The 18775-nt window shown below is 42.8% G+C and overlaps 1 protein-coding gene across 1 annotated transcript in view; it reads right to left on the bottom strand.

Annotated features, from left to right (window-relative positions):
* Positions 1–18775, bottom strand: part of KANK1 (KN motif and ankyrin repeat domains 1) — a 322774-nt gene that overhangs the window by 124634 nt on the left and 179365 nt on the right. Inside the window, exon 2 of the mRNA XM_082242991.1 lies at positions 4089–4184. Coding sequence (XP_082099117.1) covers positions 4089–4125 — 37 coding nt within the window. The 5' untranslated portion in view covers positions 4126–4184. The remainder of the gene's footprint in view (positions 1–4088; positions 4185–18775) is intronic.

Below are 18775 nucleotides of genomic sequence, written 5' to 3'. Positions count from 1 at the left end.
AGTAGGTACATATTTACACAACAGCCAGTAAGGGGAGGCAATGTCAAGCACAGAACAGGAGCCAATCTATTTTAGCCTTCTTTATTTGGTTTTCTATGATTGGTGATGGCTTAACTGAAAAGCCTGAAGCTGTACACATTTTTTGAATTTCATTGCTGGTTTACATAGTCCAGTAACTGACAACATTAGGTTCTGCTCCATTGCCAATTACTTTTTTTTTTTTTTCAGTGAAGATATAAAACCAAAAGTCAGGTAAAACCCCACGAAGAGACAGAAATAACACTCAGGAAGACTCATGGGGCTGAATTTAATAAAGCATTTCCAACAATTTTCTGATGGCAGGCTCCCTTTAATAACTGCTTCCTGCCTGGATACAGTAAAACAGGAACGCTCAACCTTTTGAAGAGCGAGGGCCATTTATGTGATTTGCTAACTGGTTGGGGGCCACAATGAAATGAAATGGTTTAGACTTTCAAATTTTCTATTTTGGATAGCATAATGAACATTTTTCTCCTTTAGCCGGGAGGGAAAAAAAAGGAGACGACCACTTTCGGCAATTGTAGGAGGAAAATGGAGAGGCTCGGTTCTTGTATATGCCAACCCGCCAGTCCAACTGCTTTCACACTGATGCACTGCGGTTTACCCGCACCATGGGTGCAGCGCAGTGCACCTGCGGCTTTCCTGCAGGTTAGATGTGCTTTGCCATTGACTTCTATTATATCTTGCGAGTGTGGTGCACATTCTGAGAGGAACACCAAAACTCCTGCATTCAGAAAGTGCACCAAACCCACAGGATATAATAGAAATCAATGGCTCAGTGCAGCTAACCTGCAGAAAACTCAAATGTGCACTGCGCTGTACCCGTGGATCAGTGTGAAAACAGTCCAATAGTGGTTAACCCTTTAATAGGTGCTAATATGCCCATTGCATAAGTGGCCATACAGGACAAATGATGTTCTGGGTGGAAGTACCTGTACGTCCCCCCATTCCCACCACTTGTGCAGGCATGCAGAAGTGGGATCTATGATCGCTGTGTCCCTTGGACACAGCGGATTACCGATCAGGGTACAGGGCCAATCACAGTGATCACAAATGTAAACACAGGCTGCTTGTTGCAGCAATGGGCTCTCCTTTTCACACAGAGTGTGTGAGAGGAGGAGGAGAGCAATCTGTGCCCCGGTCTGTGAGTTTTCTGTGATTTCACTCTAAAGATTGTCATTTTACTGTGAAAATACACACTGCAGCCATCTGCAGAGCCCTAATTGCTAGCTACAGCCATCTACAGAGCCTTGATTGAAAGCCACAGGGTGCAAACTGTCACACACCAATGCAGTATCAACATCTGTCCTAGGGTCACCAGTACATCAACATCTGTCCTAGGGTCACCAGTACATCAACATCTGGCCCAATGTCCCTGTCACAACAGTTCATGACCACCATCACACCAGTACAGTGTCAACAGTGTAGACATCAACATCTGTACCAGTGTCACCATCACAACAGTACCTGATCACCACCAACACCAGTACAGTGTAATTAATGCAGCTAGCAACATCCGTCCCAGTGTAACCAGTGCAGCCATCAACATCTGTACCAGTGTCACCAGTACAGTATCAACATCTGTCCCAGTGTAACCAGTGCAGACATCAACATCTGTACCAGTGTCATCAGTGCATCTAGCAACAACTGTACCTGATCACCGTCACACCAGTACCTTACCACAGTTATACCACTACAGTGTCCCCAGGTGACCGCTTAACCTGAACACGTCTCGAAAAAAGGTAGAAAAGCGAGGAGGCCTTCCAGATTCTTAGAATGACAGATGAGAGCAGCGGGGAGGAGATCTCACTGTCCGATTTAGATTCTGAATTTGAACCCATGGAGAGCAGGACTTCAGTAACTGCCATGGATTCAGAGGAAAGAGTCCCAACAAAAAGAATCAGGCGTACTGAACATAAGCAGATGAACATCAGCAGCCCAGTACATCCTGGAGAAGTGGCGAGCACAGCAGAACAGTACACTCGAATAAAAGGCCAAGCACAAGTAGGGGGGTTTCACATCAGCCACAAAGGATTAGCGCCCATACTTGGGTCCTTTCAAATCTTTTATGGCTGCCTTCTAACTCCGCATCATCTATCAACCCCCATTTAGAGCGCAGCCAGGCATTTGGGTAGAAACCAAAACCATCAATTTTATACCCTTCATTTAAATTGTTTTTCACCAATGATTTATTCAATTTGATTGTGGCCCCATTTAATCTATATGCCTATTAGCTATGCAATGATTAGGAGATTCCTACACTTTAATGACAATTCCCAGTGCCCTCCCCAAAATCATCCTACATATGACAAGCTGTACAAATTAGGCCACTTCATTTTTTTTCTCAAAAATATTCCAAAATGTATACTCCCGACAAAACTATCTGTGTTGATAAGCTCCTCGTTCATTTTACAGGCAGTCTGGGCAAACAAACAGTATATTCCCAGTAAACGTGCCAGGTATGAGATGAAGCTATACAAACTTTGTGAGATGGCCACAGGATACATGTTTGACTTCCAGGTTTACCAAGGAAAAGACAGCCCTGGATGCCCAACCTATATCCTTTCCAGCAGTGGATATTACATCAAGGAAACCACCTCTAGGTAGACAATTTTTTTCACTATCCCGACACTTTTTTGCCAACATTATCTGCAGCAAACAGCAGCCTGTGGTACAGTGCAACCACAAGGGCTTCTCACAAAGACTAGTAGCCACAAAGCAAATAGCTATTCATGTCATCATTATGGGGGGGAAGAAAATAAATAAATTCACCATCAGGTGGCCTCTAGATGTTAACCCCTTCTCAGTCAGTGTCATTACAGTGACAGTGCATAGTATTATCACTGTATTGGGGTCACTACTGATGTCAGTGTACCCCCCAGCCAGCGTCAGACTGCCCACCACACTATCACTAGTCCTGTTATAGGTCGCCAATCACCTTCATTACTAGTAAAAAAATAAAAATATTCCAGTATATATACACCATCGTTTGTAGACGCTATAACTCACGTAAACCAAATTATATACACTTATTGGGATTTTGTTTTGTTTTTTTACCAAAGACATGTAGCACAATACATTTTGGCCTAAATTCATGAAGAAAGTAGATTTTTTTAAAATTGTATTGGATAGGTTTTAAAGAAGTAAAAAATTGTGGTTTTTTTTTCCCCAAATTTTCAGTCTTTTTTTCCTTTATATATAAAAAAAAAAAACCCAGTGGTGATCAAATACCACCAAAAGAAAGCTCTCTTTGTGAAAAAAAAAATGATATCAATTTTATTTGTGTACAGTGTTGCATGAACGTGCAATCGTCAGTTAAAGTAACGAAGCGACGTGTTGCAAAAAAAATGGCCTGGTCATGAAGGGGGGGGGGGGGGTTAAAACCTTACGGAGGGCAAGTGTTTAAAGGATCAAACAGTTTGCAGGTGCAACTTCATTGCAGATAAACCACAGCCTGGACTATGTTTGTTCATACACATAGGAAATGTCCAGCCTACTGCTGGCTTGTCTATATTTAGAGAACAGGATTAGACAACTAGCACTGTGCTGTGTGAAAACCAAACAGACTATTTTGCCTGTGTTGGTCTAAGTCCCGGTTCACACATATGCAATGACAGACATCGCATGTGATTCGGAGCGCACTGCTGTGCAAATCACGGTGTGATGCAAATTCAGCCATACAGATTGTATGGCTGAATTTGCATCGGATTCAGACACAACTCGCACAGGACCCTTTTTTGGGTCCGCACCAGAATCAGATTGCATGGGTGTTCACACTTATGCAATCCCATTCATGTCCGAAACACACAGTTTGCATTGCGATATGTGAACTGATTTAGGGTGTCAACCTTGTATTTGCATATGGCAGCGTGAACTGCCTGCAAGTTGAATGCGATGGTGGATTCGCAGGGTTCCTGCATCGCATATGTGTGAACCAGGACTTTATTTCATTCTATAGCTCCAGGTAAACCAGAAACAAGATCCAAGGTACAAATCAAAATGAATGCAAATGCACTCAGGATTAAAATGAAGAAAATGGGTCGATTTACCATAAACATTTCCATTGGTATTTTCTGTATTATCCATATCAAAACTTGCTGTCAGAATGACAGATGATGCGCATTAAGTCCAATTTCACAAGCAACCTGCAAGACAAAAAAAAAAAAAAAGGACAAGATTAACATCTAGAACAGGACTTTGTCAAGTCAAAAAAAAAAAAACACATCCACAAAGACTCCAGAGCTATGTTTACCACAAGCCTGGGTCTAAAAAAAAATCTGGAACACAGATAAAAGGACAGCGACTGCATCAGTTCTGTAATGATGACTCTGGAAGCTGCACACACCACAGTAATGGCAAGATATAAATCACATAATGTGTTTACTGTCCTCTGTACCATATTATAAACAGCTCTTGCCTTGCCCGTCAGGACACATTACACTAACCCTCTGCAAACATTTCTCCTAATGAATACCATCCTTTACCACAGTTATGCCGAAAGGAAAAAAGTATAATTGTACAACTGACTAAAATGGCTATTTTGTTTTTTTCTCTGTTTGATTGAAAAAAAAAAAAAAGTTTTTTAAGCAAACAGTAAAGGTACAAAAACAGATCACTTAACCGCTTGCCAACTGCCGCCCGACTATTTACTGCGGCGGTCAGCCCCGTACAGGCAAAGTGACGTAGGGCTACGTTGCTAGCCTGTGAGCCTCTAGGGGGTGAGCACGCGCCGCCGGAGGCGCGCTCCCGCCCCCGTTCGTTCCCCAACATGTCCGCGCGTGTGACCGGCGGACCCGATGTTCGCCGGTCACTCGCGATCTCCCCGTGGAGAGGGAGAAAGGCAGGCGGCTAATGTAAACAAAGCCGCCTGTCATTCTCGCTGATCTAACTAAAGAGATCATACGATCCTGCTATGTAGGATAGTATGTCTCAGTGGTTACATCACTAGCCACACCCCTTTACAGTTAGAAGCACGCCCCTAGGGACACACTTAACCCCTGCATCACCAATAAAGTTAACCCCTTCCCTGCCAGTGTCATTTTTACAGTAACAGTGCAATAGTATAGCACTGATTACTGTAGTAATGTCACTGGTCCCCCCCAAAAGTGTCAAAAATGTCAGTCAAGGGTCCGATCTGTCCGCCGCAATGTCGCAGTCCCGCAAAAAAATAAAAAAAAATAAAAAAATAAATATCGCAGATCGCCGCCATTACTCGTTACAAAAAAAAAAAAAAACACCAAAAATGACAGAAATCTTTCACTTAGTAAACGCAATAACTTTTGCGCAAACCAATCAAAATACGCTTATTGCGATTTTTTTTACCAAACATATGTAGCAGAAGACAAATTGGCCAAAAATTTTAAAACATTTTGATTTTTACATTTTTTTTGGGAACCTCCTATAAAAAAAATGTGAAAAATATTGTTATTTTTTCAAAATTTACAATTTTTTTATTTATAGCGCAAAACGTAAAAATTGCACAGGTGATCAAATACCACCAAAAGAAAGCTCTGTTTGTGGGAAAAAAAGGACGTCAATTTCATTTGGGTACAGCGTCGCACGACCGTGCAATTGTCCGTTAAAGTCACGCAGTGCCGAATCGCAAAATAGGGCCTGGTCAGGAAGGGGGTAAAATCTTCCAGGCCTTAAGAGGTGTTACAGTGAAAAACATCAAAATCGACATATTCTGGTTACAATATAACTATACTGTATTATAGTTAGTGTACATAACCATCTCACCAGAGGGGGGTTAAATGGTGGCATGCGAGCACAACAGTCAAGATCATTACCATAGTTCACTGTAGGCATAGGAAATAGAGTATATCCATAGCACAGATGGCTGCTGTGTCCAGATGCACCGTTTAGCTGCATTCAAATGCAGTGGAATAATCGCCTATATGACTGAACCCTTAGGCCCCTTTCATACGGGCGGTGTGCCTGGGGCATTCCGTTGTGCTCAGCGGGGAACGATCCGCTGATCCTCCCTGAGCAAGAGGATGACAGCTCCGTCTCCGCTTACTTTTCAGAGACGGAGCGGTCAGATCCCCGCTCTCCTCTATGGGATATTGGATGAAAACGGACCGCCTGTTACCATCTGTCTGGATTTCACGGACAGGATCGGATCAGATAGCGGCGGGTGTCAGCGGAAATGTCATCGCTAACATCCGCTGCTCCATAGGAGGTACATGCAGCATTCGATCAGGTCCGCCTGAAAAACTGACAGGCGGACCTGATCAGATAGCCTGTGTGAAATGGGCCCTAGGAAGTGCCCAGTACCCGTCTGTAAGAAGATTTTCTACAATTTCAAAGCTTAACGCCCAACAGAAGATGCATAGTTCATATCATTTCATGATCTAATTAATTATTCATATTAAAGGACATTTTTGCTAAAAAAAATACTTTATTAACAGGCTTGTTTGTACAGCGGACCATCACTTAATATTGTTGCAAATAGCAGGGCTCGACAAATCCCAGGTTGCCATGCCGACTAGAAATTGCATCCTGGAGCCTGAGCTTTTGTCAGCCCATTCACTGTTACAGAGATGCGCAATTCGTATTGCCCGATGCCCGGGACATGCAGTTCCAGGTGCTGGGCAGGTAGCTCTCCTGCAGCAGGGCTCTCGTCAGGTAGAAGCATTTGGATGGCCCAATTGCTTCCAAATACACGGGTAAAATGCAACAAGACACAAACATCCCCCTCCCCGGACAGCCAGAGCCTTCCCTTTCCCATGTGATAAAAAAAAAAGTTAAGTAAAAAGATTTTTTTTTTTTAAATGTAAAAAATTTAAGTTACACCCAAAACACACAATTTCCCTCCCCCTCCCCAAAACATTGAGGCCTTCCCACAACCACATATGCATGTACAAACGTAAACGCTACAAGTTACATATTGCTGCGCACAAACTGGCTCCTAACTTTGTTAGCTGGCTTATAAAACCATATGGCAAGCCCTATCATATGGTTTATAAATGAAGCATACAGGGCTATTCTGCACTGCAAATGGTGAATCTCCTCCACATGCTTGGTTCAAAGCAATAAGAAAAAAAAAAGTAAAATCCTCACTGAAGCAAGAAAATAAACAGGTTTCTTCTAAGAAGTACTTAGCCCTCTTAGCAGACAAAACTTTTTGTTGGAGCAGTAATTCCCTGGAAATGATGTTTTATTCGGTTACTGAAGCCATGCTTGGGAAGATGCCAAACTCCAATTAACCTTAGAGGGGACCACCATGTCAAAGTTAAAATTAAGAGTCATTAGGTTCTCCAGGCACAATGCCGTCTCTGGTTCAATGAATGGTGACAATTGTCTGTCCTTGGATCCTGTTCACATAGGGTTTGTAGGGTTACAGGAAATATACAACACAATGAAATTCAGGAACAAGCAGGTGAACCATTCAGTCTTTACCACAGTACAGCGCCAGTCTGATCTCTACTACCTAATTACACCCTTTAAAAAAGTGTCCAAAATTCTGAAGCACCCCAATCTAAAACTTATTACTCATCATCAATGGTAAACCGGAGCCTGGGACAATGCACACAACCATCTTGATAAAATTAACTTTAGCTCAAAAGCCCACCTTCACATCAGAGGTCTCCCATCATGTCAGAGGGCCCCCCATCAAGTCTGAGTCCCCGTTATATGTCCCTCTATCACATCCGATTCCCCCCATCGCTGAGTCTTCTCACCACAGATTCCCCCCTCACAAAGCCCCCAATTACACAGTCACCTCTTCACATCAGATCCCCACCTTTTTTGAGAAAGAAGAGGGCTGGGGGTAGAGCCCTGGATTAGCGTCATGAGCTGCCATGGTGCAGGCATGCTGGCTGCCAACACTAAAGCAACAAACTATGCTATGCATATTGCACTAGAGAAATGGTCACCAAACTTTCGGACCTCATGGACCACAAAACTCACAATTTCGAGCCACAGGGATCACAAACATGAATTTCACATGCCTTATACACACAATACTCCGGCTTTCTGCCCCCCTCCCTCTGGGTCACACTGCTACCTTATACACACAATGCCCGGGCTTTCTGCCCCCCTCCCTCTGGGTCACACTGCTGCCTTATACACACAATGCTCCGGCTCTTTACCCCTTCCCCACCCCCTCCCACTCTGCATCACACTGCTGCCTTACACAGGCTCCTCATTGGATCTTACCTCCTTATCCAGCCATGTGCTTAAGCTCTGTGCTCCCTCCCACAGTCTGATCAGCGCTGCCTTTGGAAGCCCCCTCCTCCTTCCCCTCCTGCTCTCTGCAGTACTCCCAGGGCCTCCCTCTGAGTTCACATGGACAGGGACTACTAAGGATGAATCAGGTATCAATGCTTATTGACAGTATTGACGGTCAGCACGCATTGAGAACACCACTGGAAACAACATTGGGCGGTATACAGTGGGTACGGAAAGTATTCAGACCCCCCTTAAATTTTTCACTCTTTGTTATATTGCAGCCATTTGCTAAAATCATTTAAGTTCATTCTTCTTCCTCATGAATGTACACACAGCTCCCCATATTGACGGAAAAACACAGAATTGTTGACATTGTTGCAGATTTATTAAAAAAGAAAAACTGAAATATCACATGGTCCTAAGTATTCAGACCCTTTGCTGTGACACTCATATATTTAACTCAGGTGCTTTCCATTTCTTCTGATCATCCTTGAGATGGTTCTACACCTTCATTTGAGTCCAGCTGTGTTTGATTATACTGATTGGACTTGATTAGGAAAGCCACACACCTGTCTATATAAGACCTTCCAGATCACAATGCATGTCAGAGCAAATGAGAATCATGAGGTCAAAGGAACTGCCTGAAGAGCTCAGAGACAGAATTATGGCAAGGCACAGATCTGGCCAAGGTTACAAAAAGATTTCTGCTGCACTTAAGGTTCCTAAGAGCACAGTGGCCTCCATAATCCTCAAATGGAAGACGTTTGGGACGACCAGAACCCTTCCTAGAGCTGGCCGTCCGGCCAAACTGAGCTATCGGGGGAGAAGAGCCTTGGTGAGAGAGGTAAAGAAGAACCCAAAAGATCACTGTGGCTGAGTTCCAGAGATGCAGTCAGGAGATGGGAGAAAGTTGTAGAAATTCTAGAAATGAATCAGTTTCCAGGTTTTAGCCCTCGTTCACATTGGAGCGATTTGATAGGTCAAATCGCATGACAAGTTGAAGCCTATTGCCGGCAATGGCACCGTTCCAATCAGGGCAATGCCGACTTTGCAGCACCGCACCGATTTGCGAAAAGTAGTTCCTGCACTACTTTTGGCAATTTCGGGTGCGACTTCAATAGACATCTGTGCATAAAGCCGCACAGATGTCTTACAAGTCACACTGAAATGCGGCCTTGAAATCATGTAATTTCAGATGAAGTCGCATGATTTTAAAGCCACGTTCAATATGAACGAGGGCTAAAATGTCTAAGCTTAATAGAACAAGCTGAAGTTAGAAGATGATTGGCTACCATACACAGCCACACCAGATTTTGCACTCTAGTTTTAGGAAATTAACTCCTGTATGTCAAAGCACATGCAATAACGCTAGTGTTATGGTGTGAATAAGCCCTCAAGGCTATAAACTATTTCAGAGGAATTCTCACAAAGCAGCAGAGATTGCTTATCTCTACTTTTATTACTTATTTTATCTTAGTCACTACTAGTTCCCAGTTTTAGCCTTACGCTATTTTCCCCAAGTTTTGTTTCACAGTGACACCAAGTGGATTATAAAATCAGTACCAAAAAGTATATGTATTACAGAAATAGGTGTCTGGAGTAAATATATTGGCAATTACAATCACAAGCCAATATTATTTAAATGGCAAATTTAGAACCAGTTTATCGACCATTTTTTTAACATTTTTTTCTGACATGAAAGAACTATGGGGTGTACCACAGCTAAGCGCCTATTGAAAATGCTAGTTGCCTGTCTGACCAGCTTAAATTGAGTTAAATAGGTGCCTGAATAAAGAATGCACACTAGCATTTAATATAATCAAAATTTGCCAGTTTATCAATAAACTCCCATAAATACGGTAAAACATGTAGGTATGCAAAGTAAATATACAGTATGTAAATCTAATGTTCACAGTTCTGTAGAATGCTTCCTTGCAGTAGAGCGTGCACGACACCATATAAACACAAAATGTATATAGTGAAGGAGCTTAGGCATTCTGGATCCGCCTCTGCACTGCAATCCTATAAAGGGACCATGTTCAAACGCCTTGCTCAGCTCTGTCATTACATGCTAATGTCATACCTGCATGCTAATGTTGAGATTTATTGTCTGGAGGGCAAATGCAGGACAAGCAGCGACTGGCTCAATGTTATTGCAGCTTTCTGTTAAATTTTTGTATTTTTAGTGGGCAGACTGGAGATCGTGCAGCATCATTTTACTAGTGTAGCATGATTAATAATTGTAAAGTGTAGAAAAATTATCCTAGTCAAAAACCTGAGGCCCTGTTCTCATTTAGGGCGATTATGAATTGCGGGATTCTACCCGAAAATCAAAATAGTGGCAAAACGCATGACGCAGGTTTTTAAGGCATTCATCTTGAATGGCATCCCAAATGTGGTGCAATTTTGCGTGATTGTTACAGCAGAAAACATGTGAGAATCGCGAAAAAAAAAAAGTGTGTAAAATTGCGCATGGCTCAAGGCCAAAATTTGGTCACTGAACTTTTTTGTCACGACAAACATGCATAGGACAGCCCATTCAAGGGAATAAATAGTCTTTGCAGAGTGAATTTTCACTTTGTTTCAATTTACTCACCAAGATAAGTGAAAATTCACATGCTCCATTTCTTTAGTAAATTAGGGTCATTGGTCACCACATCTGATGTCTGCTCCTGTACTGCAGATATTAATGTATATTCATTCCATCTACAAACCTACTTGGGCACCGATTTCAAAACACAGACTGCTCTCCAGGGTTGTTGGTAGTCTCTATAGTTGCTATTCTCAACCAGGCTACCATAGAACTCTAGGGTTCTTCATAGGATACCAGGGGTTCCTTGAACTGTGGCTGAATGGCCTCCCATTGGATGATGCCTGCATATTTGTGGGCCCAACACTTGGCAGTGCCAGCAGCATGGCACCAATGATTTTTTAGCTGACTGTAAGGGTGGTATTATTCTGGCTACCAATGTTGGGGGGAGGGGGATTCTCCCCTACTGACCACTGGTGTAAGGGTGGTATTATTCTGGCTACCAATGTTGGGGGGAGGGGGATTCTCCCCTACTGACCACTAGTGTAAGCGGTATTGTTCTCTTTGCCCCCCTCCCCAAGCCCCCCATGAAATGTTTTTCGTAAGAGTTCCTTGAAGGAGTTCCCCCAGGGTAAAAAAAAAATGGTTAAAGTAGAACTATAGGCAAAACTTAATCATTTTGGATAGAACAAGGGAGGGTTATCTGTGTCCCATTGTGGAGATTTCCCTTCACTTTCTGTCCCATGGCCAAACCGTAGTGAGAAAAAATCCCTGCAAATTAAGGGAATTTCTTGGGGACCCCTAGGTCACCAGAACTAGTATACCCATTGGAAGATTTCCTCTCCATTACTTTTCTGGGGACAACCAAAAATGTGGGATTTCCTTTCACTTTCAATGATAATTTCCTTAATTAGGGGGCACAGACCGTAATAAAAGCTGACAGGGGCTCTAATCCCTCAACCCACTATCCAAAACTAAAAATAAAAAAAAGTTTTGCCTTTAGTTATACTTTGATAAAGGCTTCTCTACAGATTCCTTGAACTAGGTAGCCCATCATAGTCTACTAATAAAGTGCCTCTAAACAATATCCTTATTGTTAAAACAATCTATACACAGCCACTACTTAAGTGGTTGTAAACCCCAGACATGAAATGTGAACAAAGCACATCCTACTATAGTGTGTACTCAATCCAGAGCACCAATTGTCATTTCTGTCTGCTGCTTCGTTCCTCTGCTATCAGCATGATTAACTTTTGGAACATTTTCCTGACACCCAAAAAAAGGAAAGGGGAGGGATCTCCAGCACACAACCTATGATAGACTGCTTCAGCTTTGTTCCTGTAAAGGAGGGGGGGGGGGTTGTGTCCCTCTAATCCACTCTCATTAAGCACTATATAGTTTAATTTCAGCTCCTGCCCCCTGCTTTCTCAAAAAAGCTATATCAATTCTGCACTTTGTAGAGAAAAAGAGACAAATTATGTAGGAAGATTTGTTTAATCTCCGTGTCACATGTGTCACTTTACTGTTGATACGTAGATGTTTACAACCACTTTAAATCTTAACTGCAAGGAAACTTGGGATTTATGTACTTCCCGTAAAATCTATTTCTCGGAGTTCGACGGACACAGCACTCTATAAATCATAACTACTGGGTTATATTGCCTCCTCCAGGAGTAGGACTAGGCAGAACAAAAAACACCTGGCTACGTCCATGGGCCATCCTCAGCTTTGTATAAAACCCCCCTTCTCTGCGATAGGTAATCAGTTCAGTAGCAAACAGTATTAGAAGTATCAGAACTCCATAGAGGGTTGGGTGCTGTCACTGTGTCAGTCAATCAACTCAGAGAAATGTATTTTATGGTAAGTACAAAAATCCAATTTTATCTTTCGTTCATTGATGGACACATCGCTCCATAAATCATAACTACTGGGATGTCCAAAAGCAGCGCCAAAAGGAAAATGAGGGGGTGGGAAAATAACCCAAGGCTAAACATAAGTGCTCTTAACCAGGACACAGGAGCCTTAACCGGGTCACAGGAGCCCCATTTGAAAAAAATAAAAGTTTAAAGAAAAACAACCCCTCAAGAGGGAATAGCCCCTCTTAAACAGCAGCCAGCAAAACTTTGAGGCCAAAAAGAAGCATCTGCAGATGCCAAAGTATCTACGTTATAGAATTTTGTGAAGGTATGCACCGACGACCAAGTGGCCGCCTTGCAAACTTGCGATATTGATGCCGGATGACGGAAGGCCCAAGAAGCACTCTGTGCCCGAGTAGAATGCGTCGTGACAGGGTAAGGTGGAACCTGACCTTTAACGGAATAGGCCTGAGTCACCGTCTGTCTTATCCATCTGGAGATGGTAGCCGAAGAAGAGGCCAGCCCTTTTTTTGATCCATCCGTAAAACACAAAAAGCGATTCTGACCTCCGAAAGGACTCTGTAGCTGCCAGATACACCCAAATTGCACAAACCGAATCCAAGGTATGCAGAGCAAATTCTTTGAGATGAGCCGGCTTGGGACACAAGGAAGGCAATACAATGTCCTCATTCAAATTGAAGTCAGAGACAACTTTGGGCAGGAATGATGGACAGGGATGAAGAACCACTTTATCCCTATGGACCACCAAATAGTGACTGCAACAGGATAATGTTGCCAATTCCGACACTCTGTGGGCCGAGGTAATTGCCACCAAGAATGTCCACTTCTGGGATAACGTAGACCAGGGAATCTCCCAAATATTCTCAAATGGAGGTTTCTGGAAAACTGAGAGCACAAAATTTAAATCCCATGGCGGCAAAAGAGATCGAACAGATGAAGTCACAGGTCGAACCCCCTGAATGAAGGTTCAAACTAAAGAGTGCGTGGCTAGGGGGTCGCTGAAAGAAGATTGCCAAGGCAGACACCTGGCCCTTGATGGTACTCAGGGCCAACTTCTGATCAATGCCCTAATGAAGAAAGGTTAATATCCGAGCCACAGAAAAGGAGCGAGGATGAATGCCAAATCGACTCAAGTACGATGGTATATTTTGCTACAAGACGACTTCCTCGCCTTCATTATAGTAGGGATCATTGATCCAGACAAAACCTCTATCCCTCAGTACCTGGCTTTCACTAGCTAAATGTAAAATTCAGGACTTGCATAGGTGTAAGCAGATGTCCGCCACTGCTTCGTGTTCTGTCACATTAAGAAATCTATTGGAACCCATAGTGACCATGTTGGAATGCATGGAGCAGGTGCAGTAAGTTGTTCCCATCCGAACGTCACTTCTGGTTGCAGAATCTGATAGAACACTGGGACTGAGCAGGAATGGACAGACCAGGTACTCCGTCTCCAGCCATGTGCTGCTCACTGTGTCCGGCAAGGCAGCCCAGGTCAGTTCAATGAGGGGGCAACACCCATCACAGGGGGGTATAGACAGGACTGGTGCTAGACTATTTTGTGCCCTTTCTATACCGTATAGAAAATATATTTTAGAGGTATAGAAATTGTTTTTTTTTTGTTTTTTGGTGGGGAGACGCAAGCAGCTGGTCTTGCCTAGGGTGCAAAATAGTCTGGCACCAGCCCTGGGAGGTGTGTTCGAACCCTTTTACACTGAGTCAATTTTCAAGCGCTTTGACGCTAAAAAAAAAGCTCTCGAAAAGCTCCCAAATACCTATTCCCAATTAAAATCAATAAATGCTTTCACACTGGGGCGGTGTAAAAAATCCTGAAAGCAGCATCTTTGGAGCGCTAAAAAAAAAAAGCCCCTCTCCATTGAAATAAATGAGAACCGCCTAAAAAGCTCTTCAAAAGCGCCCGAAAGGTGACAGAAAAGCACCTACTGTTTTACTGGCAGTTTAGAAGCGCCTAAGTGTGAAAGGGCTCCTACTGGCCAGATCATCAGGGAAAAACAGAGGGGAAAAAGCCTAAAAGCCCTTTCACACTGAGGTGCTTGAAAACTGCCCAGAAGACACTAAGCGCTTTTGCAGCACTTTTTTAGGCATTAGCGCATGCTTTTTTTTTAGGACATGTAACTCAAAAACTTCTTCAAGAACCATTTTGAGGTGCTTTTGAGGAGTTTCCCATTCATTTCAATGGAGAAAGGCATTTTTTTGAGGGCCTTTTTTTTTTTTTAGTGTTTCAAAGATGCTGCCCCACCAGCGTACCACTCTAGTGTTAGAGCATTCATTAATGTTAATGGGAATAGTTTTCGTGAGCTTTTCAGGTGCTTTTTTTTTAGCACCAAAGTGTTTGAAAAGCGCCTCAGTGCGAAAGGGCTCAAAGAAATAAAACCAATGCAGTCACCACATCTAGGGATTGGTAAACTGCAATATATGACATCTTTGATTTTGGGCTTTAACGGCAGTGCACATTAGTTGTGATCATGTACACTGGTCAAAGCACACTACACATCCCATAGTCCATATAAGGAGCAAGCAAGAGGGTGGCTATGTTCCTACATACAGTGGGACCCTGGAGAATAAACGTAGCCACCCTCAAACAGGAAGTCAGATCACAGCAGCAAAAAGGAATTTGGAGATCTGGAGAAGGCTAAGAGCTATAGAAAGTACTTTTAGGAGTTAATACAGACTTGAATAGAATTTTCTTTTTTTTTTATCCAGACTTTAGTGTCCCTTAAATCTTTATATTTATGCATTTGGAGTTTATCCCTTTACCTTTTTCTTTGCTTATTTGAAATGGTAAAACAAAGCCTCAAGCTATAAAGCTGTTAAACCAACATTCCATGCAAAATAAAAAAAAAAGTCACATGCTGGGAAGAAGGCCGTAGCTAGGCAGCGACGTGCTAAAGCTAAGGTGTGCACATGACCAGAAATCTCTTCCCACTCCAAGTCATGGTGACGCATGTCTCCCCTATCCAAAGGTCACCTTACTTACAGCGCAGAGTAACCAGCGTTCTAGATACAAAGCCAAAAGGAACTAATGCCCTGTACACACTATCAGATTATCTGAAGACTTTTGTCTTCAGATCTACCTTTTCTATGTAGTGCAAGGGCCTGCCGGATTGCATACAAATTAAAAGTGTTTAGGTTTGACCTCATATTATATGGTTTTGGTAAGTCTGCAGACAAAAGTCTTCAGATAATCTGATAGTGTGTACAGGGCATTAGACCAATGCTTTTAATGCAGGTCTAATCACGCCTCCAGTGATTCTCCTAATGAAAATAAATTCTGCATTTCCTAAAACATCATCTTTGAGTGCTGGTTCACATTGGTGCGATGTGGGAACCCTGCAAATCCACTGCGGGTTCCCGCAACCAACTCTTGGAACAGTCACTTCTTCAAGCCTTGTGACCGCAATAAAAGTGATCAGATTTCTTTTTTTTTTTAAAAACAGTGTTAAAAATAAAAATAGGAAAAAAAAACAAACACTTTTTTTTTAAGCGCCACCCGTCGCCGTGAGCTCGCACACTGAAGAAAAAACAAAAACAAAAATTATATATATATATATATATAGTGCCTTGCGAAAGTATTCAGCCCCCTTGAACTTTGCCACCTTTTGCCACATTTCAGTCTTCAAACATAAAGATATAAAACTGTAATTTTTTGTGAAGAATCAACAAAAAGTGGGACACAATCATGAAGTGGAATGAAATTTATTGGATATTTAAAACTTTAACAAATAAAAAACTGAAAATTTGGGCGTGCAAAATTATTTAGCCCCCTTAAGTTAATACTTTGTAGCGCCACCTTTTGCTGCGATTACAGCTGTAAGTGGCTTGGGGTATGTCTCTATCAGTTTTGCACATCGAGAGACTGAAATTTTTGCCCATTCCTCCTTGCAAAACAGTTCGAGCTCAGTGAGGTTGGATGGAGAGCGTTTGTGAACAGCAGTTTTCAGTTCTTTCCACAGATTCTCGATTGGATTCAGGTCTGGACTTTGACTTGGCCATTCTAACACCTGGATAGGTTTATTTGTGAACCATTCCATTGTAGATTTTGCTTTATGTTTTGGATCATTGTCTTGTTGGAAGACAAATCTCCATCCCAGTCTCAGGTCTTTTGCAGACTCCATCAGGTTTTCTTCCAGAATGTTCCTGTATTTGGCTCCATCCATCTTCCCATCAATTTTAACCATCTTCCCTGTCCCTGCTGAAGAAAAGCAGGCCCAAACCATGATGCTGCCACCACCATGTTTGACAGTGGGGATGGTGTGTTCAGGGTGATGAGCTGTGTTACTTTTACGCCAAACATAACGTTTTGCATTGTTGCCAAAAAGTTCGATTTTGGTTTCATCTGACCAGAGCACCTTCTTCCACATGTTTGGTGTGTCTCCCAGGTGGCTTGTGGCAAACTTTAAACAACACTTTTTATGGATATCTTTAAGAAATGGCTTTCTTCTTGCCACTCTTCCATAAAGGCCAGATTTGTGCAGTATACGACTGATTGTTGTCCTATGGACAGAGTCTCCCACCTCAGCTGTAGATCTCTGCAGTTCATCCAGAGTGATCATGGACCTCTTGGCTGCATCTCTGATCAGTCTTCTCCTTGTATGAGCTGAAAGTTTAGAGGGACGGCCAGGTCTTCGTAGATTTGCAGTGGTCTGATACTCCTTCCATTTCAATATTATCGCTTGCACAATGCTCCTTGGGATGTTTAAAGCTTGGGAAATCTTTTTGTATCCAAATCCGGCTTTAAACTTCTCCACAACAGTATCTCGGACCTGCCTGGTGTGTTCCTTGTTCTTCATGATGCTCTCTGTGCTCTAAACGGACCTCTGAGACTATCACAGTGCAGGTGCATTTATACGGATATTAAAAAAGAATAGCGCGCAAATGCAAAAGAAATAACTACCAAATCTGAAGACAATCCATAAATAAAAATGGGGGTTTGGTCCCACCATATGGCCATATCGTGCTCAAGCCCACTACTGCGTCAAAGTACCCCATTATCAGTGGGTCCTACACTATCCATGAAAAAGAGATGAATCCAGCCTAACCCTTGGAGATAATACTCCTTGCTGGGAAGGATGTGCAAATGCACTACAGGGGACTCCTACTATATCCACTAGATGGTGGACACTGATTGAGTACAGGTGTGTGTTGGGGGGGTGGGGAGGGCTGCTCAACCTCGATGGTCTGGTCAGACCGAATACATAATAAACAGGCAAAAAATTTTGGGGGAGCATACCCATGTATTTCTAAAGCTGCTGCAGCTATGAACCAAAAGACATGTATATTAAAAAAGAATAGCGCGCAAATGCAAAAGAAATAACTACCAAATCTGAAGACAATCCATAAATAAAAATGGGGGTTTGGTCCCACCATATGGCCATATCGTGCTCAAGCCCACTACTGCGTCAAAGTACCCCATTATCAGTGGGTCCTACACTATCCATGAAAAAGAGATGAATCCAGCCTAACCCTTGGAGATAATACTCCTTGCTGGGAAGGATGTGCAAATGCACTACAGGGGACTCCTACTATATCCACTAGATGGTGGACACTGATTGAGTACAGGTGTGTGTGGGGGGGTGGGGAGGGCTGCTCAACCTCGATGGTCTGGTCAGACCGAATACATAATAAACAGGCAAAAAATTTTGGGGGAGCATACCCATGTATTTCTAAAGCTGCTGCAGCTATGAACCAAAAGACATGTATATTAAAAAAGAATAGCGCGCAAATGCAAAAGAAATAACTACCAAATCTGAAGACAATCCATAAATAAAAATGGGGGTTTGGTCCCACCATATGGCCATATCGTGCTCAAGCCCACTACTGCGTCAAAGTACCCCATTGTCTTCAGATTTGGTAGTTATTTCTTTTGCATTTGCGCGCTATTCTTTTTTAATATACATGTCTTTTGGTTCATAGCTGCAGCAGCTTTAGAAATACATGGGTATGCTCCCCCAAAATTTTTTGCCTGTTTATTATGAATTCGGTCTGACCAGACCATCGAGGTTGAGCAGCCCTCCCCACCCCCCCACACACACCTGTACTCAATCAGTGTCCACCATCTAGTGGATATAGTAGGAGTCCCCTGTAGTGCATTTGCACATCCTTCCCAGCAAGGAGTATTATCTCCAAGGGTTAGGCT

Source organism: Pelophylax lessonae, assembly GCF_965119305.1.
Source record: "Pelophylax lessonae genome assembly, chromosome: 1".
In the NCBI taxonomy this organism is placed as follows: Eukaryota; Metazoa; Chordata; class Amphibia; order Anura; family Ranidae; genus Pelophylax; species Pelophylax lessonae.
The sequence above is the reverse complement of the archived record's forward strand: the minus strand, read 5'-3'. Positions and strand labels throughout refer to the sequence as shown.